The sequence below is a fragment of the Megalopta genalis genome, chromosome 17, assembly GCF_051020955.1.
Source record: "Megalopta genalis isolate 19385.01 chromosome 17, iyMegGena1_principal, whole genome shotgun sequence".
In the NCBI taxonomy this organism is placed as follows: Eukaryota; Metazoa; Arthropoda; class Insecta; order Hymenoptera; family Halictidae; genus Megalopta; species Megalopta genalis.
The window spans coordinates 3,262,306-3,288,677 of NC_135029.1; the positions used below are offsets into that span (position 1 = coordinate 3,262,306).

The following is a 26,372-nucleotide window of genomic DNA, read 5'->3' on the forward strand; positions in this document are numbered from 1 at the left end:
ATTCTATTTGAAGCTTTTGTCACGTTATCTTAAGGAGATATTAAGTATTATAATAAAGGCAAGAGAAATCTGCATCTCAATCAATAGAATATCTTCTTTAATAGAATCATAATAGAATCACGGCCAATATAATCCTTCTTCAACTCAACGAGTGATTCTCTCATGGGCTCGTTTATCTTAAATGTCAAAGTTAACTTTGTTCCTGTTTCTACGGTGCCTTTGCGACGCTTTAAATTGTAAGGAAATTAGAGAGTAGCATCTTCTTAAATTTCAGTCACGAAGTTATGGTAAAGTGTCTGCACTTTTCAATCGATGGGACAACGTGAACCGGAATATGATCTCCTTTCACCGTATAATCGGGAAAGTCAGAAACATTGTCAATCTTTCGGCATGCTCTATACGTATGAATGTGCAGCGACGCCGACGTCTGAATACAAATTGCCGAAGCCGTTTGGCCGGTTACCAATTACGTGAAACCATCGAAAGTGAGGATAAGGAAAAGCTGTAAGGTTTTGTTTCCGTCTTTTTGTCTTTTTTGGAGAAAATATAGCAAAGCGAAGGAAAGTCGCTGGGAGAAACTCTCTTGGACAAACAGACAAATTAATAATTATCATTCGTTGCTAAAATCTATCGGTGTTATTGAATGTTAAATATTCACACGCACACATATCGTATTTCTAAATTCACGAATAAGTTTTGTAATTAATACCATATGGTTTATTTAACATTTTATAACGCGAACAAACAGTTGCCAATAAACTTTTTAATATAATACAATATTAACTAGAAAATTTACACTGCAGTGCACTAATAGTTACGCTTACGATTAATTCACGCTTATCGTACTAATCGTATCTTAATCGTCATATAATGTATGTATACGTATATATGTATATATATATATTTACAAAGCACCAATGTTAAAAATACTGTCTGCATAAATGTAAAGGTATTGTCATACTTAATGTTCGTGCAGTATTCCGTGATTATAGAATGATCGTTCTTATAGAAAAATCAATTGAAGTACTTACTTTTTTATCGAAGACTTAACATTGTTCGAGTCTTTTTACAAAATTATCTATTATTTTACAAACGACTTAAACGTATAGAAAGTATAAATACTCACTGGCCATTGCAAAGTTCCATGCTTACACTCGACCGTCGAAAATGTTTTCGTTTGTATATTACGGTGTAGTTATCATTAAAGTAACAGGAATACATGTGTTTTGTAAAGTTAGAAATTCACTAATTATTGGCAGTTATTTAGTATTGTTCCTAACTCTCACATATTCGCGACAGTATCCTCTTATCATCGCTTAGCGCGCGAAACCTGTAAACAACATTTATTTGACATCACTTATTCGCTTAACAACAAATCACTTACACCAAAGTGATATTAGAATTTAGTACACGTTTATATCCATAAATAATGAAATGTGCTGTTACTAATACGTTCATACGTATGCTAAACTTTTCGATACTTCCTCTTCCGTGCTCAAATCTTCGATAAACATTATGTTTACTTAAGTTTTATCCGTCACTGTAACGTGTATTTCTTATCTAATCGATTTCGTTTATCCGTAAATTAATAAATAAATAAATAAATAAATATGCTATTTAAATTGCGCGATTCTGTTTCTGCAACTGAATACACTTCATGCACCGCTAGTTTTCTAATAGTCGTTTCAAAATTGAAAATTTCTTAAAAAATTGTTTAAAAGCGACAACAATTTTATCCGCAATTCCACAAATTATTTGGATTAATGATATGTAGTGATTGCTTCTAATGTTATTATTTAACAGAAAATGATCGAGCTTCTTTCGCATGCGACTTAATGTTCAGGAAGCCTATTATTAGGCTTCCGGTAAATAAAGTATTAATTTAGAAAACAAACTCAATGAGATGTAAGAATAAATTCTGACGATCTCAAAAAACTTCAACAAGAAACTTTTCATTATTTTCTCTATCTTTCTACCTTCGAGTGTCCGGTATAAAGCACCGGTCCGTCCACGACATCATCAGCCGCTTCATCATCGTTTCCTTCTAAATTCAGGGTAGCAAATTCTTCGTGCTCCATGATTCCCCATAAAGGAATCTCTTCCTTCCCAGTGGACGCGACCGCTAAATTATTCACCGCTTGTGGAAGCACCTGGTAAGCTTTCTCGATCGCATCGAATCCATCCGTGCTGTCGTTACTGTTTTTCGAATTACTCTCGTTCAATTGATTCGTTTTCTGCAAGTTCTCCCTTTTCTGTTTCTCGAAACTCGTCTTAGGAGACGTCGCTGGGACCGACTGCGGCGTCACCACGTAAATTTTTTCTTTGTTCACCGGCGATATCGTCACAGAATATCCTCCCCAACTTTGATCTCGTTCTGTTGTAGCTTTATTTGTACTTTCAGAGTCACCGGACGACGATTTCGATGTTTCTACTCGCACGACTTGCACTGGCTACAAAATAAAATTCAATACTATCGTGACTACTATTTTAATAGTTCAATTGTCCGCCGAAACATTGCTTTATTCTGAAGTTTTCTCAAAATGTTCGACTTTATAAAAGTGTCATGCTCGTACAGATGAAAGAATGATAATTACAAGTTGAAACGATACAGGAAATGAAAAAAAGAAATAAAATAATAATATGGCTTATTAACTGTAACCTGAATGTAAAAGCATGGGTTGAAATAAAATTGTTATTCTTTTTTGTCATAAGAAGGCATATAAGCCTGGAGTTTTTAATGTTAACACAAATCATAATATGTCTTTTTTCTGATATTTAACTAACAATCGTATGTTACCATTATACGCGTTGTAATTTTCTAATATTTTATTGTTTATCAACTTTGGCACTTTGTCACTAGAAAGCATAAATATTATAAACTTGCAGTATGACACCTTTTAATTAGTACGATTGATAACAGAAGGAACACTTTGAATAACATTCAACCAATTGTCATGCATTCTCGTCGATTAAATGACAGTACATTTTATAAAATTTGAAAGAAAATTACCGATTGAACTGTTTCGATATGATTGCTGGATGAACCTTCGTGATCCACTTCGTTGAAGCTAAAGCCAGCTAAAGAATACGACTTCACGCTCTCCCTGCTGTCTTTCGATTCATTCGTCTGGTCGCCGGGTTCGGTTGTTGTTAAGTACTCTGTCGGAATTTTCTTAGATGGCAGAAGATAAGGATGTGAAGAACTTGGTACAATAGTACTGGACGGTGTTGGTTTCGAGTATTCCTGAATAATAAATTTTACGTTATTCCAGATTTGATTCTTTTTATTTTGGAAATACAACGTATCACGTCACTTTGCAACAAGTATTTGAACATTAAATCGTCAATTTTCGGAAAACTTTCGACATTTAAACTGTTATTGTTCCATTAATGTTCGAGCACTTTTTGAAACAAATGATTTCTTCCTATAAGCATTATTCAATTCTCGTTTTGTGCATATCAAAATTGAATATTCGTCAACCCCTTGCATTACGATACGTCGGACCTGTTTTGATGATTTCGAACATAATCTACTAAATATGGGTATCGTTCACTCGTTTTAAATGGAAACAAAATTATTGAAAACTTCACACTTTTAAGATCATTCTCCGTATATATTTTATTTTACTTTATATTATATTATATTGTATTTTATTTTATTCCCTCTTAATAAGAATAATTTCTTTTATTTTATTATTTCTCCGATAGTAAACTCATGCGTCATTAATTAACACAATGAAACAACTAGGCAACTATGTAAATTATACTTACAGTTAACTAACATAAGTATAATAGGAAACTTTCCTGTATTGTATTAAATAAATAATACTAATAGTACTTTATTAACGACAAATAAGTGTCAATCAATGCAGATGTGAAAGACATTGTACAGCACATGGTTAACATCGAAGAACATCAAATTAATTAAACAAATTGTATCTTACTTGTATCGTCCAGTTGTCAATATTCTTCTGCAACCTCCGAACATCGATAGAACTGTTTGCTTTGATGGTTCTTGTATCGTTGAGCCTCGCTTGGGACATTCTTATGTTCGTTTTGTATGAATCGTTCAGGTTGAATTGCGCTTGTAATTGATTGATCAGTCGAATATCGTTTCTGGATTCTTGTTGAACATAATCATTAATATTCGGATCACTGGACAGTGGAATTTTCCTCGGTTGTGTCCTTTCACGATTATTTTTCACGCTCCAATCTCCGGAAGATTGTTGGAATGGTATTGGCGTGTAATCTGACGTGTACGGTATTATGACTTGCACCTAAAACAGCATTATTTCGTAATAAAGAACACATTTTCTGTCCACTGAACTCGGAGTCCCTGTACGCAAGAACAAGCGATTACCAACACGGTGATACGTGCGGATTGTCAATGAAATTTATGCGATGTCACCGCTGTGACAGTCCCAGAAACTAGGTTTATTGGTTTGCCGCGAGTGAAGTTTCGTCAGTACTGACTTAATCTTCGCGAATTTCGATTCGTTTTCATCGAGAAAACATTTCGAATCGATCAATGTAACTTATACCAATATGACAATATCGGCAATACGACTTTTTAAGATTTAATAAAATGTATATTTTGCAGCAGTCGCTTTATAATCTTTTTCGGTAACGATTTTCGAACGTTGTTTTTAAGTTGCTCCTGGGAACAATGATAGAGCATACGTCATCACACGCAACACTATAACAACTATTAACTAATGATTAAAAATTACTATTTTTATTGATCGATCGTTACGCGTGTCAACCAATTTGTATTGTTATACACGAAACGTTAGAAATAGGTTGGAAACAATTACAATTTCGTAAGCGAGACTAGAAAAACTAGAAAATCGAAAAATAAGTACGAAAACGTAGTCTATGTGCTTCGAAAGATTTCGTGTACAAGAACATGCTAAAATCAAATTATTGCTTTATAAAGATACCAGACGCCAGAATCGGACACAAATTAACCCTTTCGCTACTACGGACCACTATAGTGGCTTTCCATATGATGCCATTGAGGTACTACGGACCACTATAGTGGCTTTCCATATGATGCCACTGAGGTACTACGGACCACTATAGTGGCTTTCCATTTGGTGCCACTGAGGTACTACGGACCACTATAGTGGCTTTCCATTTGGTGCCACTGAGGTACTACGGGCCACTATAGTGGCCCTCCATAAGATGCCACTGAAGTACTACAGGCCACTATAGTGGCCTTCCATATTATGCCACTGAAGTACTACGGGCCACTATAGTGGCCCTCCATAAGATGCCACTGAGGTACTGTGGGCCACTATAGTGGCCTTCCTTAAGATGTCACTGAGGTACTATAGGCCACTATAGTAGCGTTTCATAAGATGCCACTGAGGTACTACGGGCTACTATAGTGGCTTTCCATATGGTGCCACTGAGGTACTACGGACCACTATAGTGGCTTTCCATTTGGTGCCACTGAGGTACTACGGACCACTATAGTGGCTTTCCATTTGGTGCCACTGAGGTACTACGGACCACTACAGTGGCTTTCCATATGATGCCATTGAGGTACTACGGACCACTATAGTGGCTTTCCATTTGGTGCCACTGAGGTACTACGGACCACTACAGTGGCTTTCCATATGATGCCATTGAGGTACTACGGGCCACTATAGTGGCCCTCCAAAAGATGCATTATATTGCATAATGTTATTTCCTCTCATACTGTAAAAAAGAGCGCATGCTAAGACGTTATAAAATACCCTGGAATACCCTTTATTTATAAATACCCTTTGGAGAAAAATTTTTTCGTTGGAAAAATTCATTCAATTCAAACTTCCGACTTCCGCTGACGATCGCCGTCGCGTAGCGTGCAGTGATGTCGCAGCGCTCTGTTCAGCAGAAGTACCGCGACGGAGAATCCGCCCGTAGCGAAAGGGTTAAGAATATATTAGACTTACTTGTTTATTCCGTTTCGTATTCTGCTGTTTCTGGCCCGTTTCGTTCGTATCCCTCGAATCCGGCCTAGCCTGCTGTTCGAAATTCGGAGCTTCTTTATGCCTCTGCGACTCGTTCTTCGAATCCGGATTGTCCAACAACAAACTGGTCCAGACGTATCCCGATTGGCCGGACGTCGCTGCGTGCAAAACGTCTTGCTGATTCGTAAACTGTGAACCAACGGTCGCCGTCTCCGTGTAACGTCCCTCGTTGTTCTCAGAGAGACCGAACGTCGACGGCGTCGACTGTCCGTAAACGTCGACATCCTGATGATTCGACGAACCGTAAGAATCTGTCAGACCACCGAAGCTCGACGAGTTGTCGAGGAACGTGTTGATAGCGTCGAAATGGTAAGTGGTTGTTGGTTCCAGAGCATTTCCGTCGGTGGTTATTTGCGATTGCCACTGCGCTTCGCCGCGACTCTCGCTTTCCTTCGTCAAGTCCAGCAACGGCGACTGCTCGATGTATATCGACTCGTTCTTCGTGGTCGCGTCCGCGCGGGTGTCTTTGACCACGCTACTGCTGGGCGACAAATCGTCCGAATATTGATAATTCAAGTTCCCGGCAGCCTGGTTGCCAAAACGAGCGCTGTCGTAGCTAGTTGGGCCCAAGTCCGGGCCCAAATAATGCGCGCCAGCATCGTGACCCGGGTTCGGTTCGAATGATTCTCGATAGGCATCCCCGTTCTGACTAGCGAATCCATGATCCTCTACGTGACCAACGTCGGACGACCCGAAGCTCGCGACCGGGTTATCTTGGATCGAAGCTCCGTGGTTCAGCGGTTCGAGGTACTCCTGATCCACGGGTGTCCCATAGATTACGGACTGATTGTCGAGGTCAGACGCGCCGAACGATGCTGCGTGTTCGTTCAATCCGTTATCGATCCCTGCCCCATGGCTCTGCGGCACGACGTTCGCTTGGTCTTGATTTATTTGCGTCCCGCTGGATGTCTGATCGTGGTTCCCGACGTCGCTGAAATGTCCTTCGAGGACCGACGATGGTAAAGGCGCGGGCGGCGGTTCAAGCCCGAAGCCTTCGGTCGGAGGATTCCGCGAGGGTTGGCCGAAATGTTCCGCGCTGTAAAGCGGTGGCACCGGATTAGGCTGCAACAGCGGATTCTGAACCGGAGCTATCGCGCCTGCTTGCCCGTTTTGTTGGGCCTGCACGCGAGGGAAGTCCGGGACCCTGATGTCGTGAGAAGCAGCGTACTGAGCGTCGTGACTTCCATGGTTGCTGGGAGGAAGATAACCGTTCGAGGGTTGCGGCGCGGGCGGGTATTGGTTCGGTTGATGCTCGCTACCCTGCATCGGTATCCAGGGAACCTTGTTGCAAGGGTTGCAGGACTTCCCTTTCGGTTGTTGAGGAGGAAGATAATGTTTCGGCTCGTGTAAGGCGGCCGGAGGAGGCTTGTAGAGTGGTGCAGGCTGACCAGGAGGAGAACTCAGAGGCAGAACGGGATGTGTGTTCAGAGGAGGCGTGAAGGCTGGGCCAGGATGACTGGGTGGTGGATTAAGAGGTGGGTACAGGGGTAAGTCGGACGGTGGTCCAGCCGGAGGATGCGGCGGCGGAGGCGGGTGCGAGGCTCCAGCGTGTAAATTAAACGGCGTAGCGTGACCTTGAGGTGGCGGAGGGAAAGAGGGTTCGTGGTACGGGGGTGGTTTCAACGGCATTGATCCAGGAGCGCCGAAACCGAACGGACTCAACCAATTCATCAGTTTCGAAAAATAGCCGGGAGGTTCCGCTGGTTGAGGATTGGCTAGCCTTCCCGATCGAAACGGATGCTGTCTTGGTGGTGGTGGCGGGACGAGATATTCGTTTAACGCGATCCTTCGACTCAGTCTGACGGGTCCTCGGCCGCTGAAGGACGACCCTCCTCGATCATTTTTCAAGGTCGAAGATGTTCCGCATACGAGGACCAGTAGTAGGAATGCTAAGAAAATCTGTAACCACGCGACATCATTAGGTTGGTGCATACGAAATGTCGGAAGTTTAACCCTAGAAAGATAACCATATGACAACGTACGTAAAAGATAACCATACGCTTCAGAGGCGCATGCTTTTCTAAGGCGTCAATTTTATACTAACAATGGATATTTATTTAAGTTAATCTAGTCATTTTAAAGGTTTGGCATTATTGTCAAAATAAAATGCATTTATATTATATTTTTTTATATTTTAAGTAATTTTAAACTTAAATCACTAGACCTCTATGAAAAATTAACAAAAATCAACAGTCTTCGCAGGCGCCTCTGCGACGTAGGTTATCTTTCTCGGGTTAAACGAGAACAGTAAGAACTTCGTATCTTTCTTTATGAAAGATGTTTATTTAATAAAAAATATTTAAAGAAGTTCTGCTCTATTTTTATCAGTAATCATAAATTATTTACTTTGTTAATGTTTGTTATCGGAATCTTCTCCAAAATTCGAGATTTCAATGTCCTGCGTTTTTCAATTTTAAATGAATTCTAGAAATTATATCCATTCATACCGACAGATAAAATATGAAGAAAACCTTCGTTTGCTTGCTTCGTTTGCAATTTAAAGACTTCGTTAAGTTGATATAATTAATTTTTCAAAAATAAGATCGTAAAAACAATTGTGTTCTAGTTCCTATCTCTCTACTGCTTTTATAATTTCAGAATTTCGTAGAATTTTATCTTTATATCTATTAGGATACGTAGCGAGCGTGCTGGACTAATCGAAAAATTAACTTTTATTACACGTCGCGACGCTATATGAATTGTGTTAGAAAGATTGCACGCTCGTCGCAGAAATCGATAAGCATGAAACGTGCGCCCAAGATGGGCCAAAAGTGGATCACTTCCTGAGAAACATACATGGGTAATTGTTTTGTGTTATTCTAGAACAAACCAACAGTTTCACTTAAAGCAAATAATTACACTAATTGTTATACTAATTACATTTCAGGAGGAATTATTCCCAAATATTTTTATTAATTTATTTATGCCGACCTCGATAATAATATGACGCACCGTTACACCACGATAATCAAATCGTACTAAATACGCAGGTACTGTACTAAATATTTTATTCTAAATAAAAATCACGTCAGGTGATTATTGATTATATTTTATTCTAAATCACATACAGAATTGATGTAGAAATTCGAGGTAAAAATAAATTTAACGATAAACTTCTTCGGTGGATTACCACTCATTTAGGAACGTTAATTCTGCAGAAAACCTACACACACACACACACACACATTAATAACGGAAATGGAACTTAATGGCGATATACAGCTTACTATTTTACAGCAGTATGTTAGTTGTAGAATTGATTGAAAGAAATAAGAAAAGTAGTTTTATTGCGACAGTATAGGATTTTAATGTGTCCTATTATCTCGCTTCAATATTCATGTTGCTTGATGTATATTAATTAAATAATTAATACATGGCACACATCCCTACATAGTTGGCTACATTGCTTATGACACTCGATAATCGTTAAAACTGCACTTCATAATATGTTTGTATGCGTTTTATTATCAACTAATGTAAATAGTGTCGCCTTTGACATACAAATGATTGACGAAATATTTTCAAAACCAGATCTAGGCATATTTGAAACAACATTATTTGAGACATTATTTCAAGTAACATTTTGTTTTATTTTGTAATTATTTCCATTCCTGTGATCACTTTTGGCATAACATTATTCGAAATATTATTTGAAATAACGTATCATTCTACTTTATAATGACCTGAAAAATTATTTCAGATAATTATAAAGTAAAATAATACATTGCTTCAAATGTTATTTCAAATAATGTTCAAATAATTAATTTGAACTAATCATTTGAGAAAATTGTTAAATTACCCAGTCCGACTTATACTGACTTCCACAGTCACATAAAAGGATCGATCAAGATTATCTTGAATGCTTATCCGATAACAAGAAACATTTTTCAAAAGAATGAGTCATCTTCCATCTTCGACAACAGTGGAACGATTATTTTCTTTCGAGACGATATCAGATGAACCCAGACAAAAATCTCTTAAGGGTGAACTTTTCAAAGAAAGCTTAGCTTAAAGCAAATTGATGTTTAAAGATTTCTTCAGATAGAATCTTTCCGTTGCATACTATTTTGCGGATTACTTCTTTCATCATATTAGAAATAAGAAAGCAACGAAATAATTCGTTATTTGAAATTGCTATTATCTTTCAAACGAATCGACATCTTCCTTTATTTTCTAATAACAGCATTCAAAGTTTCGGTACGAGACGGATTATCTCAAATAGTTATTTCTTATTTCCGTTTGAAGTAAAATTGTCCCGAATTTACGCAAAAACGAGGATTTTCAATAAAATTATTGGAAAGGACGTGGACTTGGCAGTGAAAGGGGAGCAAGAACAGTATAAAATCAAGCGCAGTGAAGATCTGCGCGACCAACTACTGCTTACGAGTTTCTCACAGGTCACGAATTCAATGGTGTTCCCGTGGCACTCCACGTGCTATTTTACGTCCGTAGGAAAATATGCAGATGTGTGAGAGAGAACGAGAGTATGCACGCGAGTTGCCGTACTTGCCGACAGAACCGGAACTGCATAAGAAAGTGAACGAACGGAAAAAAAATGTACAGTCACCTCATATCACTTTTAAACCTACTAACGTCAAAGTTAACGTGTCCCGTACTTCCGCGATCGGATTAATGATTATCCGGCGAGTACGTTCTCTATAGGTTGTTAGAACTACTATAATTGAACCGTGGTTACCGATTCGTTCACGATTCGTGTGCTCGAATCCAAACGCAGTTGCGCTTCAAAACTGTTCCGCGACAAGGCCGATGTCTACCACGTTTAACGCGTTGTCAATCAATAATTACCCCATACAATCATTTCAAAATCTAAGATCAACAACAGCTGAAAATTGCTCAAAAGATATTCTTCGAAAGCGATGATAATTTCATGAGTAACATGAACAATTATTTGGATTAATATAATATAACAAATTTGTATAAGGATATTATTTATAAGAAAACCGTCGAGCTACGGACGAGCTTCAGCTGAAATGAAAAATGTTCATTTGTATTTTCTTTCATTTTCATCGAAATTATAGATTTCAACGCGTAACTTTTCCTTATATAATTACAATTTATAATAATATTTTAAAAAGCATAATCACCGTAAGCTGAACCCTTAATTTTTTCATTCGATCGATTGTCACACTTCTTTGTTTGTATTCAATTTCTTAAATGAGATTGTTCACTTGAATTGTATACTTTCCAATTTCAACTACACTATTTTTCAGGTTGCTCGAGGATTTCTGTGAGAATTGGTTTAAACTGTATCATTTTCTAAACATCAGGAAAAAGTGAATTATCGCAATGAAACGCGTCGCGCGTTCTTAAGGCGTTTCACAGAACAATCAAATCATTACGAGCGTTATAATTAGTCAAATGATGTGCACACCAGACAAGCGAGACCGAGATAAACAATTTTGCGCAATTTTACCATGATCCGCAGCAATGGTTGAAACTACAGACGAGCGATAAGATTATACAAATCAAATCAGTCGGTCGTGAAGTCAGGATGACAAGCCTCGTTTGTAGAGCTATATTTTTATCGAATTCCGAGTCTGAAGTCTTTGATAAAAAAAAAAAGGAAACATTCAAGTCTTGATGTATCTTCAAAACATGACTGTACTTGAAATTCTCTAATAAAAGTATTACATTGCATCATCTATTAAGGATTAGGTATTAATGGAGGAACTTTGTTCCTCGTCAATGTGAAGTGTTCTTCTAGATCATGACTTCAATACCGATGGTGCTAATAAATTCTTCTTCTTTAGCAGGCTTTCTTCATTATTAATGATACAGACTACTTATTGGTGTAAAAGTGTTCTGCTGGCAAAACTGTTTTCAAAAATTCATTATACATATCTACACATAATGATTGGTGCCTATTAAAATAAATGACAGGCTTGTCAAAATCTCGTTCAACCATTACGAATGCACGAAAACGGTAAAGTAAATAAATAAGCCTTGCCAATGAAAAAAAATGAATATTACAAATAATACAAGATAATAGAGCAGTTCAAACTGACTGACGTAAATCGAAACTGGTTTCTACAAAGCAAGAACTAAAAATGAAAAGCTTTGTGTCCCAGCTCCCATTTCCCAAACTTTTTACATTTCGATCCGTGTCAATTGGACAAATTGTCTAATTCTCATACGTAATAAAATTAATTAACCACTAAATAAAGTATATTTAAAGATTTTTTGAGAAACAGCACTTCGTATGTTACTAAATACGATCTAGTAAAATCAAGATTTCGATCAAATTGACAAAAAATGTAACATTCTTTTTCACGTAACAGAAACGTTCAAGTTAACAATTAATTTTACCAACCTGTATTTATAGTTGCTTCAAAAACGCTAGTATTTTTATTTTCTGTCCTATTTTCTATGTCTTTATGCGTCATTATTATTTGCTGCCGGCATTCGATTTTGACCGAAGTTACCGTGAACTAGCGCGACAATTACGTTTCATATGGATTTCTTTTTCATTGAAGAGTAGGTGGTTCACACAGAGCAATAGCAAGTGTGTGGAGAGACACTCACGTAGCAGGGATAATGTAGGTAAGTAGGCTGTGGGTATTACGAGAGTCGACCTATAGTGAGAAGATGTAATATGCGGTTGCATGTAATCTGTGTAATGCGCGCGTGTCGAGGTGTTCGTGCGCGACTGTGCGAGAGCGGCACATGTGCCGGATTGAATGTGGAGGCTAACCAATGCCAATAATGAGAATGCAATTTTCTTCCGCTCGGCTAACTCGAATTGAAATAATGTCGTCACTTATCAAGAACGTTTTCTGTCGGAAAGCTAGAAACCCCTCAACAATACCAACAAATCTCATTCGCTGGAGTTCGGACGATCGAAAATTTAGATTGTTTTCGTTGAATTGAAATTTGAATGCTAATGAGACTAGATACGGGATTCTAGGCATCAGTAATACCTAGACTGAAAGATTGATAGGAGCATTTTTTCATTGTGTTTCATAAAAAAGAGATAATAATATTGGCAAAGAATAAAAAATACAATGCGTTATTGTTTTTTCAAAGAATTCTACCTTATCGCTTTAAAACAAATAAACTGTGAAGAAATAAATAATAAAATAATAAGTAATAATAAATAATAATAAATAATAAATAAATAAGAAGAAGGAATAAACAAGTGAAGAGTGAAAAATAGTATTAAACTCAATGAAATAAATCACCTGACATCTAATAATGTCACGATATATTACTCTCGACCTACTAAAATTATTAATGAAAGAATGCAAGTCTTATGTTACTTCTATTTTTGACGACAGATGCAGGCAATTCATATTTTGAATAAAGATCTGCTATCTAGTAATAACATAGCATAATTGCTACTGTGATATTTGAACAAAACAGATTTTCGAGTTTTGAAAGTTAATGAGTAAATCGTATTTATGGCAAAAATATAATACACGAGTGTAAAGGTATCAGAAAAGAATATAAGAATTTCGTTGCACGTATCATAAATGGCCGGCGCTATTAAATTGCTCACTAATGATGATAGTAATACGAGTCATGTCGAATACAATCTTTTTTATGTTGTAAAAACCTGTACCTATAATAATACGAAACAAGAACTACATTATTAAATAAACGATCATTTGTATTCCTGCCATAAATGAAATAATTGATGCTTTTACTGAGATAATAAAACCACAACTGAATCTTTCAAGTCAGGTTATTAGAAACTCTTGACCAACAATATTATACTAATATTTCGAATTATCTTTGATGAAAAAAAAATATTATTTAATGATAATTTAAATTAAACTTTCCAAATAAGTAACAAAGTTTTTAAAAATTATAATCCTTTTGGTAATATATCGCGTCAAATTTTTTAATTATCTATTAATAAACGATACCTCAATAAAATATTGAATTTTTTAGGATTACAATTATTCAGCTTAACTTTATTTGACAGAATAGTTATGGTTCAAATAACGAAACACTGAATATTGACATATTATTGCATTGTCACGTCCGATAAGAGTTCTGTATCACTTTCCGGTGAAGCAATTACGGTGACAAACGAACTTTCCAACAGGAAGATTCTGTTTGCTGGGAATCCTGTGAAAACAGACAACTAAAAGGTTAAAATCTTACTTCTAACGGTTTTAACGAAACTACCTAAGTAGAGAACTCAATTACAGAACGCTAAGGCAAAAAGAACGAACGAGAGAGAGAAAGAGGGAGAAGAAGTACAGTAAATTCTACCTAATTGACGTTTAGCTTGTACACAAAAACGGACAATTTAAGAAGAGGAGATACGATTATTCGCGGCTCATTTTTATAGTTACCGATTAGCAACAACTATAAAAACGAAGCGCGAGAGGCTCGAATAATCGTACCTCCTCTTCCCAAATTGTCCATTTTTATGTTCAACCTGAGTGTCAATTCGGAAGAATTTACTCTACGAATCGTGTAAGTTGACTTTTCAAACATTAGTATTAAACATCAATATATAGCTAAGAACCTGGAGCTATTCAAATAACAGTTCGATTAATTGCCATCCAAATAAACTCTTTCTAATTAGCTCTCGAAATCGATGTAAATCGATAGTGATATAAAAATATTGATCTCAAATTTTTATTTCAACGTTACCAGTAAACTCCGATTGCTAAAAAAAAAAAACAGAAATTTGTTTAAGCAGTTCGTTAAGTGAAAATTTAATTACGGTTTTTATTATTTCTCGTACTAAATATTTAAGAGATTTACTATAAAAACATATGCTGTTCATAGTTTCGTCATTACTGGCTCTGGACGTGTATGCGATAGTAAAAAATAAAAAAAGCTTCGAATTTCAGTAAGTGATCGATATGTTAAATTAGAGCAAGGATTTTCTATTTCTATAATTAATATTTATTCGTTCCAATGATGTCAGTCGTGATCGATGTGAAGCAATCAGTAGCCTTAGGATTTCCGCAATGCTGTGGATCGTTCTGAAATCGAGCTCGTGATTAATTGAAGCATGCTTAACGAGGATTACGTTATTGCTGATTAAATAAGGACATAAGTATACGGGCATGTTCGAAGAAAATTTGTATTGACAGTATGATAAGGTTAAGAAACGTGCAAACGGAAAGCGACAGATTTAGGTCGTAGACGGAAGAGTTTCGCTCCTCTGTTGGCACTATGCCAAACGACGAGGATCATTCGAAAGCGCTGAGCATGTGTTTTCTTCGCATCCTATACGTCGTCCTTGTTGGACAATGCACGATTGGTCATTCATGGTGTGTACAGATCGGTTTGGACTTTCGACAACTTTTGAAAACGTATATACTTTGAAATATTAATTCGTCTTCTTCTTCTTCGTTTTCCTCTTCGAATAGGAAATTTCGCCGTTTAGTTTCGCTTACTGCATACGAATCATAAACAGGTTCTTGATTTATTACTGCTAATGATTACTTGAAGTGAAAATAAGACTGGAAATTTATAATACACCCGCAGGCAGGATATTCGATGCAATGATAAGTTCAATAAGATGCAAGAGTTTTAATTTGTTTATAACTCTGCTAAAATTCGAATAAACTAGTAAGATTTCTATTCGACATCAGTTTACGCAAATTAGCCCGTAAATACTTGTAATCTGTGATCAAAGATAATGTCACTACGATTTCTTAATGGAATAATCAAATTATTTAAACTGCAGGCAATGTAATAGTATTTGTGATACTTTAATAGAAATCGTTAATCTTTGTAACAAAAGAATAGTGACCACTTTATAATAATTATATCATTGCTAATCCTTAATGCGATAAGTAAACTTTTTGCTTAAAAATAAGTAAACAGAAATTATATTGTAAAAACTATGGAAAGTATACCTAAATTGCCTTCGACAATTTTAGTAGCAAAGTAGGATTTCTTTTTTCATATTTATATTTATTAAAAATATTTTCTCATGTCTTGTTCAACTGGGAATGTACATGTGCAAAAAAATAGAATAATTTTATTAATTATTGCATAGGTATTTGTACTATTTACAGTACAAACTCGTCGCTTGTCTATAATCTGTATTATACTTACGTACTGTATTTAAATCACGAAAACTATGATTGAAGTTTCCATAAAGGAACGCTAACAATGTAGTTTTTATCATTGTCAATTGCATAAAATGTCCATTTAAATACAGGGAACTTGGTAACTGTAAAACATTTACTCTGTCACTCGAATAGACTATTCACATTTCCGGAAGTAGTTAAATTCGGGTATTTCGTTAAACGTCCGCAGACATCGAATTCGTAACATTTTACTTTCGCTTTGTACGGTCCGCATAGCAAATCAGCAGCTTCTCCTTGCTTTAATTTCGCGTGAACACTTTTACAGAAAATCAGCGATTCATTGAGCGTACCACGGTTGTACTTGCTGAACCCCTAATCGACCTTATAATGCTTTATAATTTGCACTGCCTGGCCTACTTTAATGCTTGACTCTCATACAAAAACAGCAGAACAAATAATATTTCTTATAAGCGTGAATAAAATGGGAGTACATATAGATTCTAGTACGAGCAGTATGAATTATCTACAGAATCAATCATTTAAGTGGGTTCGTTGTATACTAAAATAAAAATAATATGTTATATATCATACATATTGTGTGTGTAAAATAATTTTGTAATTTATTATACATCGTGAAATAATTTTGTAATTTATTATACATCGTGAAATAATTTTGTAATTTATTATACATCGTGAAATAATTTTGTAATTTATTATACATCGTGAAATAATTTTGTAATTTATTATACATCGTGAAATAATTTTGTAATTTATTATACATCGTGAAATAATTTTGTAATTTATTATACATCGTGAAATAATTTTGTAATTTATTATACATCGTGAAATAATTTTGTAATTTATTATACATCGTAAAATAATTTTGTAATTTATTATATATTGCACATTATTCCACAGTGTATTATAAATACAGATTAAGGAAAATTCCTATTATTTCTTTTGCATTGGGAAAGTTGTGTACAAATTCAGTTATTTGGAAGCAACAGTTTATCTTCGTCGGCTTAGCTTTCGCCACATACGCTGTATGGTTGAAAAGTCGAACATCTACTTCCTACCCCATCACATAATGCACGATATGTAAAATCAATGAAGCACACACGTGAAGTCGAGAGTCTCGACCCGATGGTGAATAAAAAATGATCGCGTACGTTCCCATTATATTAAGCACGACATTAAACACAGTAAAAATTGATTTCTTTCAGACACGCTAATGTCACAATTTAGCAATATAGAGACGACACTATTGTCATAATTAAATCGTCTAGATATGTACACTAACTTGACCAGTACATAAGTCTCAATTTTTTAACGATGTCAATATTAGTAACAATGTTCTGTGTTCGCACGGTATGCAAAATAAACTGTCGCGTAGCAATAAACATATGAAGAAGTAGAGAATTAGTTTATCTAGTGTTAATTTTATGTACAGAGAAGTTGTTCAGGAGGACAGATTTTTGAAGATTCGTCAGTGTTTATAAAACTTTTATATTTTAACAAAACTTATTAGCCAGAAACATTACCGATAGAAATACTAAATTTTGTACATTAATCTAGGTTGCATTAGCAACATCTGACACTTGTAACCCTACCTATAAATTACTGATTTTTATTATAGTAAATGATAACATTGCAAGGAGATTGCAAAATTGTATTTTAATTACTAAGCCACTTCCCATATTATATTAAACATGACTTAAATGATGATAAAATTTTCTAATTCAATTGCAAGAAACAAAAGCCGAATGAAGCTGTAGTAAATCGAATGTAATAGGAGTATATTCTTAAATTCATATAATGTCTTCTCACAGCTGTGTATTTGTCTCGTTCATTTCTGTCATAATTGCATAAAAACCGCGGAAGCAAATCAAAACCGGAAATTGAAGAGACTTCAAGGACATAGAAATTAGTAGGCGACCGTATGTAAGTAGTTGTGTAGGTCACTTTACTTTTCACGTGTAATCACGCGTCTCACGTGTTTGGAATTTCGTCCTGTACTCACTCGAGGCACATCCATCTTTATCCGGGTTTATCGGGTACTTTCCTTCAGGAACATATCACAAAAACAACGTTCGAGCGGGAATCACACTTTCGTCCGATCCGGAGAACTATATGCAAAGTTCACGATATCGCGGTTCGTCGAGCTCAATGAAAACAAAGAGGGTTAAAAGGAGCAGCCAAAGCAATCGCCGATGCGAATTCAACGTTCCATTTTGATAGCGTCGAATCGGTCGAATAGCGAGCCGCTGAACGGAAGCTGTCGCGTTTTCACGGCAGGTTGAAGGTTGAAGCACAAGGATGCCGCGCGAGAATCGTATAGAGGGAACCTCGAAGAGGAAGGAGAAAGAAGAAAAAACGGAAAGAAAGGTGCACACTTCACTAGGGTCAAAGAGAGAGTCCATTGGAGCGTCTTCCATGCGACTCGCTTATATACATTTGCTCCTTCTTTGCTTCCTTCCCGCTTTCCCTCTTTCTCTATCACCTTGTCCTTTCTCTTGCTCTCCAAGAACCGAACTCCTTTTCTACCTACCTACCGCGATCTCCCACACGTGGCTCACTTCTACGAAAGTTCTCCTACCTAGGATCCTCGTGACATTTTGATCTTGAGGGTAGTTTGCCTGACGTTCAAAGTTGCTCGAGATAAAAGTCGAGCTGACTTACCCAACTCAAAGTTAGCCAGTAGTAGCTTATTTTCTGACTGCTTTTGTAATGATAATTGTAATCATTAATGAATTAATCGTTACTGAGTGATTATATTCGGCAATCTCTCTAAACATTTATAAATTAATCGTTCCCCTGGAATAAATCAGTAATCATTGTTATATTTGGTAATCGATAATTCGTAAGACTGGAATGAATGATTTATTTAACTTTTATTAAAATTACTAATACACGTAACAACAAGCTTTTGGATGAATCATAATCAGAAATAGCATTTGTTTCATAATTAATGATTACCGACGTTAATTATGAATAATACTTATATTTCCTTTGATTATTTAAGTTATTCGTCGACTGTCTTATGTTTCCATTGATTATTTAAATTATTCATTGACTGTCGTGCTTACTGGGCTACTTAATAATTGTAATCCACTTGTAAATCGTATGGAAATTCGATGAAGTCTATTACTAGTAATTATAATCATTCATTACGAACATGATTTCAAGATAGTTATAATTAGACCGCAGATCTTTATCCAATTTTGTATAGATCATTTAATAAGAACCATAATTTCCATTATAATCATCTACACTACATTATCATTCAAAGTAACAGCCTATATATATATATATGCTATAGATATAAATGTTAATGGTTCTGGTTTTCTCAGTGGAGGAGATAATAAAATTAAATTCTGAAGAAGTAATTCTAATTACCATAACATTTAATTCTGTAGTCTGTCAGATGTTAAATGCCGAATGTTCGTTCTTTTAAATCCAAACAGAATCAAAACTTTCAGATAATTGTGTTGATTGTTACATCGCTGTTGGTGGTGGTGTCAGTTGTTGTTGTTGGTATCGAATCAGTTGTTGTTGGGGATGAGAAAACAATTTGGTGGTGTCCAATCAGCCGTTGTTGAGGTTGTTGTCGGATCTGGCGTTCTTGTCAGATGTCATATTGTGTAGTTGGCACTCATTGTTCACAAACGTACCCCGTCGCGCATAAACCGATAACGGGGTTGAAAAAAGTTCGTGTACTACATGTTAAGCTGTACGATTGTAATGCCACACCATTGAAAATGCAAATATAGTAATTTTTGCACGTTCCATCGACGATCTCGAAGTTGCCTTCCGATTTGCAGGGTTGATCAGAAGGAACTAGTTGAACCCTTACCGATGGAAGGATGGCAATAATAAGACACGCGTACACTATAAAAGACGCGTTCATGTTTTCCAGTACGTAGCGTCTCAACTGATAACGGGGATATCATCGTTACTTTGGTCGGTGTAGCGAATATATATATTGTATGTACGCACATAGTCTAGATCATTATCGTATAGCGGAATATTTATTGACGAATCCATTAAACTCTTGTCAAATATAGGATTAACGTACTTTAGACGTGTTAGAAAGATTGGGGGGTTTAAGTAATTTGTAGTTCCCAAAGACGATTAAATTACGAGAAGAAAGAAGTCTTACGGTTAGATGATATGGATGCACTGTAGCCTCGGTTTCTGCTATAGTCCTTACGTAAGGAAGAACAGATAAAGTATTAATAAAAAAAAAAAAAAAAAAAACACAGCTTCTTAAGGAAAATGTATTTTCATTGATGTCTCACAACATCTACATTTACTCTCTTCACATAAGGTTGTTTTTATTATAACTCCTTAGCTATACAGTATTTTAAAAAATATGTTTTGGATTAAAACTGTTAGGTTGATGACATCTTTTCAGACATCGAAAAATTAATATGCCATTTTATTTAGGGAGGGGGGGGGGAGCAGCCCTGTGAACATCGGCTATCAGTAATTTGTAAGATAAAATTTATAAAATATATGTTTTTATAGCATTTTTTACGACAAATCGAATATGTAGAAATAAATTTGTAGATATATTTTTTATGTAAGGAAAACATTCTTTTCGAAAATATAATCGCAGCGTAAATGCCATACCCATATGTTTTCAAAACCGTAAACATGTTCTATAAAAAAATGTCACCTCAAAAACTTTATTTTTTGCAGAAATTATAATATCTTACATTATATATCGTATATAATTTCTCTCAGAGAAATCGCAATAGCAACAAGAGCAGACAACCATTGGAAATGATTCCGAGTTATGGTAAAAGAGATTTTGCAACAGCATTTCAGGAGTACAGATTTAAAAATGTTGTAAGTGTACTCAGCATCATACATCTTAATTTTTCGGATTTTTTTTTTGTCCTATTAAATAAATTACTCTGGATCTTGAAAAAGAATTTATTTACAATTATCGAATTTACGTACAATTATTATTAACATAACGTTAATGTTTCACCAAGCCTCCTTTATATTTGATTAGAGCAATCATGAATTTTGGTAATGATTCTAATCATTTATGTTTATTTATTTTTATTATGCATGCATCTATATTAATACGTGCCGTCCTACAAACAGAACATAATATATTTGGAGACTTCAATGCCAGCGTAGAAAATATTGCAACCTTCGATACTACAATTCAGAAACTAAACAATCCCCCGTCCATTGTTTATTGTATTAGAAACGATATCGTTCATAAAAAATTCTGTCCTAGTTCAGTAAATCAATTCTGTATTGCTTTAGTTTAAATACAATCGATGCACGCGCGTTCTAATTTTTATAATTCTTCATTACATAAACGATTGACAGTAAGTAGAAGACGGTAACATATATTTTTTCTGTATGGTATACGAATCATGGAAATTCTTGTTTGCATGCTTAATTTTTTGAGAAATGAAATAAAGAAAAAGATCCGATCATTGATTAAAATAATCCTTGTGGCAAAATTAATATAATATTTATACGTATACTTATATTCTTGTATTTCATACATTTCCATATGCACATTAATTTACGTCAAATTATACTGCCGCGTTAATTTAAAAATTACTTGTGACGGACGAATAAAACATATTTGATTAATTGTATATGTTATAATGTAGTGATAAATAATCATTATCATTTCAAAATTTATATGCAAGTAATAACACATATGTATAATGTTTTTACGTTCATGCATAGGATTATATATACCATCATTTAAATTTAAGGTTATAAAAAGTTATGAAAATAATAAAAACTTGTAACAATCATGTATCATTTTTACAAGTTTTATTGATATTTGATGAAACCTCCTCTTATATTTAAGCCTTTCGCCAATCATAAAAAGTGTCAATATTATATTGTTTACAAAATATTGAAATTAATTTAAAAATGCAATAAGACGATTATCAAATCATAAGACGAAATGTAAACATTAAAATAATTAATTGGTAATAGTCTATACGAAATATATTGGCATTTAGTAATTCCGTACTTTCTTATGAAAGATCAGTAAGATAATATGTAAAAATGTACAAGTGTTGTATTTCCCTTACTCGTTCTATTACGATTGGTAATGTCAATATTCCTGTAGATGTGATTCTTGAACAAAAATAATATCATTTAATGTACTCTTTTGAAACAAATAATTTCTTTCTTTCAGATAGTATATTGTTGATGTTAAAAGGTATATCTCGTTGATTAAAATTAACGTGGCTTCTTTTATCTGGAACCATTTTACAAATAAGCCTTTCAGATTTAAGATGAAGGGAAACATTAAACATTTTTTAATGTAGAAAACTGTAATGAAAAAAGCTAAGGAACTAAATCTTTTGAAATATGAAAACAGCCTTATGTGAGGAGAGTAAATGTAGACGTCGATAGACGTCGATGAAAATATCGGGTCTGGGAAAAAGTTCGTGGCGTTTTCCCGATAGATGTCGTCAATTATTAATAACTCACGACAACTTATTGCAACAATACCATTAAACGCTTCATTTAAAGGTGACACATTGGACGTAATTTTGAGCGTATAAACATCGTAGTGGTGGAAAGTTGTTGGCGTTTGAAAATCGAGAGAAATAATGAGAAATTTTGCTGTATTTTACAACATTATTACGACAAAGGGAAGAACGCTGCGCAGGCTTGTGAAAAAATTTCTGCTGTGTATGAAGAAGGTACATTATCAAAATCAGCTGCGCGGAAATGGTTCGCTCGCTTTCGTTCTGGTAATTTTAATGTGAAAGACGAGTCACGCTCTGATCGTCCAGTTACTGAAAAAACTAATGAGATTGTTGAAAAAGTCCAGCAAAATAAGCATATTAGCAGTGTCGATATTCGTATGGAACTAGGCATTGGCCACAAAAGTGTTTTAAATCATTTACACAAAGCTGGATACAAACAGAAGCTGGATATTTAGGTTCCTCATGAGTTGAGCGCGGAAAACATGATGGATCGAATCAACATCTGTGATGCGCTGCTGAAACGTAATGAAATCGAGCCATTTCTGAAATGTGTCATAACCGATGATGAAAAATGGATCACGTACGACAATCGGAAGCGCCAAAGATCGTGGACAAAAGATGGTGAGCCGTCACATGCGTTCACGAAGCTAGGATTGACGCTAAAAAAGATGATGCTGTGTATGTGGTGGGACTGGAAGGGAATCGTCCACCATGAGGTACTTCCAGTTGGTCAGACGATTAATTCTCAACTCTACTATGAACAACTGGAGAGATTACGCCACGCAATTGAAAAAAAAACGGCCCGAATTGCGTAATACGAAAGGTGTTGTCTTCCATCACGACAACGCCCGACTACACATTTCTTTGACGACCCATAAAAAATTGCGAGAGTTTGGTTAGGAAATTTTGATGCACCCACCGTCCAAACATAGCACCCTCTGACTATCACTTGTTCCGATCTCTGCAGTACTCTCTAAAAACTGGCTTCAAAAGAAGCCTGTGAAAACCACTTGATTCACTTTTTTAACACGTTCCGTGCCACGTGTACCATCGATAGTACACGCTTGCATGTTTACTTAGTGAACTGAACAAATTGTTTACAAGAAATTTAGAACCGAAGAATCAATTTCCACCGCAAGAATGGGCGTTGATAAGTTTTTGTTACGTTGTTATGTGTACGAGAATTAATAATTGCACGTAATACATCAAGTTTTAGTAAAATATCAAAGTGTGAAGATTCGAGTAAAAAAGGCTCGGCACGGAACGTGTTAACCAGAAACCGCAGATGTCCTTCGCCGATGCCATTATGATTCTACCCGAAAAATGGCGAAACATTGTCGATAATAATGGAGCATATTTGGTTTAAATAAATTCACTTTCACAATATAAGAAATCCAGTTGAATTTTAGTAACAAAACGCCACGAACTTTTTCCCAGACCCAATATAATTTGCTTAAAAAGTAATTTTATTGCATTTGCAGCAGCTTCGGAGAAATCTGGTATTAACACTTTATCTGTCCCTCCTTACATGTGATACATAGAAACCAAAGCTTCAGAGAAGCCACAACAACTAACCGTAAGTCGTCTTTCTTTTCGTAATTTAATCGTTTCTGGGAACTACTGATTACTCTAGCCCCGATATTTAATCTTCCTATCACAGTGTTTTCCGTTCCTCTAGAACACATTAATCCGATATTTGACAAGAATTTAACGAATTCATCAACAAATATCCCACTATACAATAACGACCTCGACGATGTTCATACATATATTCGCTACACCGACCAAGGTAACGATGATAACTCCGTTATCAGTTTTTGAGACGATACGTACTGGAAAACATGAAGCCGTCTTTTGGAGTGTACGCTTGTCTTATTGTTGCTATCCTTCCATCAGCAAGGGTTCAACTAGTCCTTTCTAATCAACCCTGCAAATCGCAAGGCAATTTCGAGATCGTCGATGGAACGTGCAAAAATTACTATATTTGCATTTTCAATGGTGTGGCATTACAATCGTACAACTTAGTATGTGCTCCACCAACTCTTTTCAACCCCGCTATCGGCGTATGCATAAAGGGATACGATTGCCAACAACCACCGCCAACTTCAACAACGGCAGATTCGACAACAACACCAACAATTGATTCGACACCATCATCATCACCATCAACAACTGATTCGACACCATCACCATCAACAACTGATTCGACACCATCATCGTCACCATCAACAACTGATTCGACACCATCATCATCATCATCAACAACTGATTCGACACTATCACCAACAACAATTGATTCGACACCATCATCGTCACCATCAACAACTGATTCGACACCATCATCATCACCATCAACAACTGATTCGACACTATCACCAACAACAATTGATTCGACACCATCATCGTCACCATCAACAACTGATTCGACACCATCATCGTCACCATCAACAACTGATTCGACACCATCACCATCAAAAACAACAACAACTGATTCGACACCATCACTAACAATAACAACTGTTTCGTCACTACCACCACCATCACTAACATCAACAACAACTAATTCGACGTCACCACTAACAACAACAACAACTGATTCGACACCACCACCAACAACAACTAATTCGACACCAGCACCAACAACAACAACTGATTCGACACTATCACCAACAACAACAACTGATTTGATACCATCACCAACAAAAACAACTATTTCGACACCACCACCATCACCACCACCAACAACAACAACTGATTCGACACCAGCACCAACAACAACAACTGATTCGACACCATCACCAACAACAACAACTGATTTGATACCATCACCAACAACAACAACTATTTCGACACCACCACCATCACCACCACCAACAACAACAACTGATTCGACACCAGCACCAACAACAACAACTGATTCGACACCAGCACCAACAACAACAACTGATTTGATACCATCACCAACAACAACAACTATTTCGACACCACCACCATCACCACCACCAACAACAACAACTGATTCGACATCAACAAAAACGCCCGAACCGACACCAACACCAACGCCTGAACCGACACCAACACCAACGCTTGAACCGACACCAACAGTAACGCCTGCGATTGAATGTACAAGAAACGGAAGATTTTCAGTTGGGGACCCTACTTGTAAGATGTATCGGGTCTGTTATTTTTATGAGAATATTGTCATAAATCGTATTTTAACATGTCCAAACAATTTGATATTCAATCCTCGGACCGAAACGTGTGTTTTACCATCATCTACTTATGCATGTACACGGAATTCGACATCGCCAAATACGACGACAACAAAGTTCACGACAACGTCAACTTCGACAACACCATCGAGTTCAACAACTCCAACAGCGTTTGAGTGTTCACGTAATGGAAAATTTCAAATTCCGGGTACAGCATGTAAAGAATATTACGTCTGCTATTTCTACCAGGATATCCTCATAAATCGGTATATGACATGCCCAAACAGTACGATATTCAACCCGGTAACCCAAACGTGTGTGCTACCTTCTAGTTATAAGTGTCCATCAAGTTAAATTAAATTTAAATCGAGTTTAACACAAGGGCGAATTTATTATTATTATTAGGGCGAATATATTATTATATTATTATTTATAGGGCGAATATGCGAAAGAACATCAAACACGTCATCCGGAATCTGGTGAAAAATGTAATGGGCGCGTGTGTATATCTCCTGTCATAAATGTATCGATCGTAACATTGTAATGAAAACAACCTTAAGCGAACAGAGTAAGTGTAAACGTCGAGAGACATCAATAAAAATGAATTTTGCATAAGAAGTAATTTTATTCCATTTA

At 35.9% G+C, this 26,372-nt stretch overlaps 2 protein-coding genes across 2 annotated transcripts; one reads left to right on the forward strand and one right to left on the reverse strand.

Annotated features, from left to right (window-relative positions):
* Window positions 1-748: 748 nt before the first annotated feature.
* LOC117222873 (uncharacterized) lies at window positions 749-20,018 on the reverse strand. Its single transcript, XM_033474870.2, has 6 exons — window positions 18,060-20,018; window positions 5,940-7,916; window positions 3,945-4,277; window positions 3,011-3,244; window positions 1,977-2,450; window positions 749-1,330 (listed from the first exon to the last, which is right to left on the reverse strand). Exons 1-6 carry the CDS (start codon window positions 18,072-18,074, stop codon window positions 1,310-1,312), a joined length of 3,054 nt encoding a protein of 1,017 aa, XP_033330761.2. The 5' UTR covers window positions 18,075-20,018; the 3' UTR covers window positions 749-1,309.
* A 4,300-nt stretch (window positions 20,019-24,318) lies between these two features.
* Window positions 24,319-26,354, forward strand: LOC117222816 (uncharacterized). The gene has a single exon (XM_076527116.1). It carries the CDS (start codon window positions 24,366-24,368, stop codon window positions 26,088-26,090), a length of 1,725 nt encoding a protein of 574 aa, XP_076383231.1. The 5' UTR covers window positions 24,319-24,365; the 3' UTR covers window positions 26,091-26,354.
* Window positions 26,355-26,372: the final 18 nt, after the last annotated feature.

Bases quoted from the DNA above. Each gene is read 5' to 3' on its own strand.
- LOC117222873 (XM_033474870.2), bottom strand. The intron at 4,278-5,939 runs GTAAGTCTAATA...ATGCTGTTTTAG, and splicing joins ATACGAAACGGAATAAACAA to GTGCAAGTCATAATACCGTA. The intron at 3,245-3,944 runs GTAAGATACAAT...TTTATTATTCAG, and splicing joins TTGACAACTGGACGATACAA to GAATACTCGAAACCAACACC.
- LOC117222816 (XM_076527116.1), top strand. From the start codon at position 24,366: ATGAAGCCGTCTTTTGGAGTGTACGCTTGTCTTATTGTTGCTATCCTT.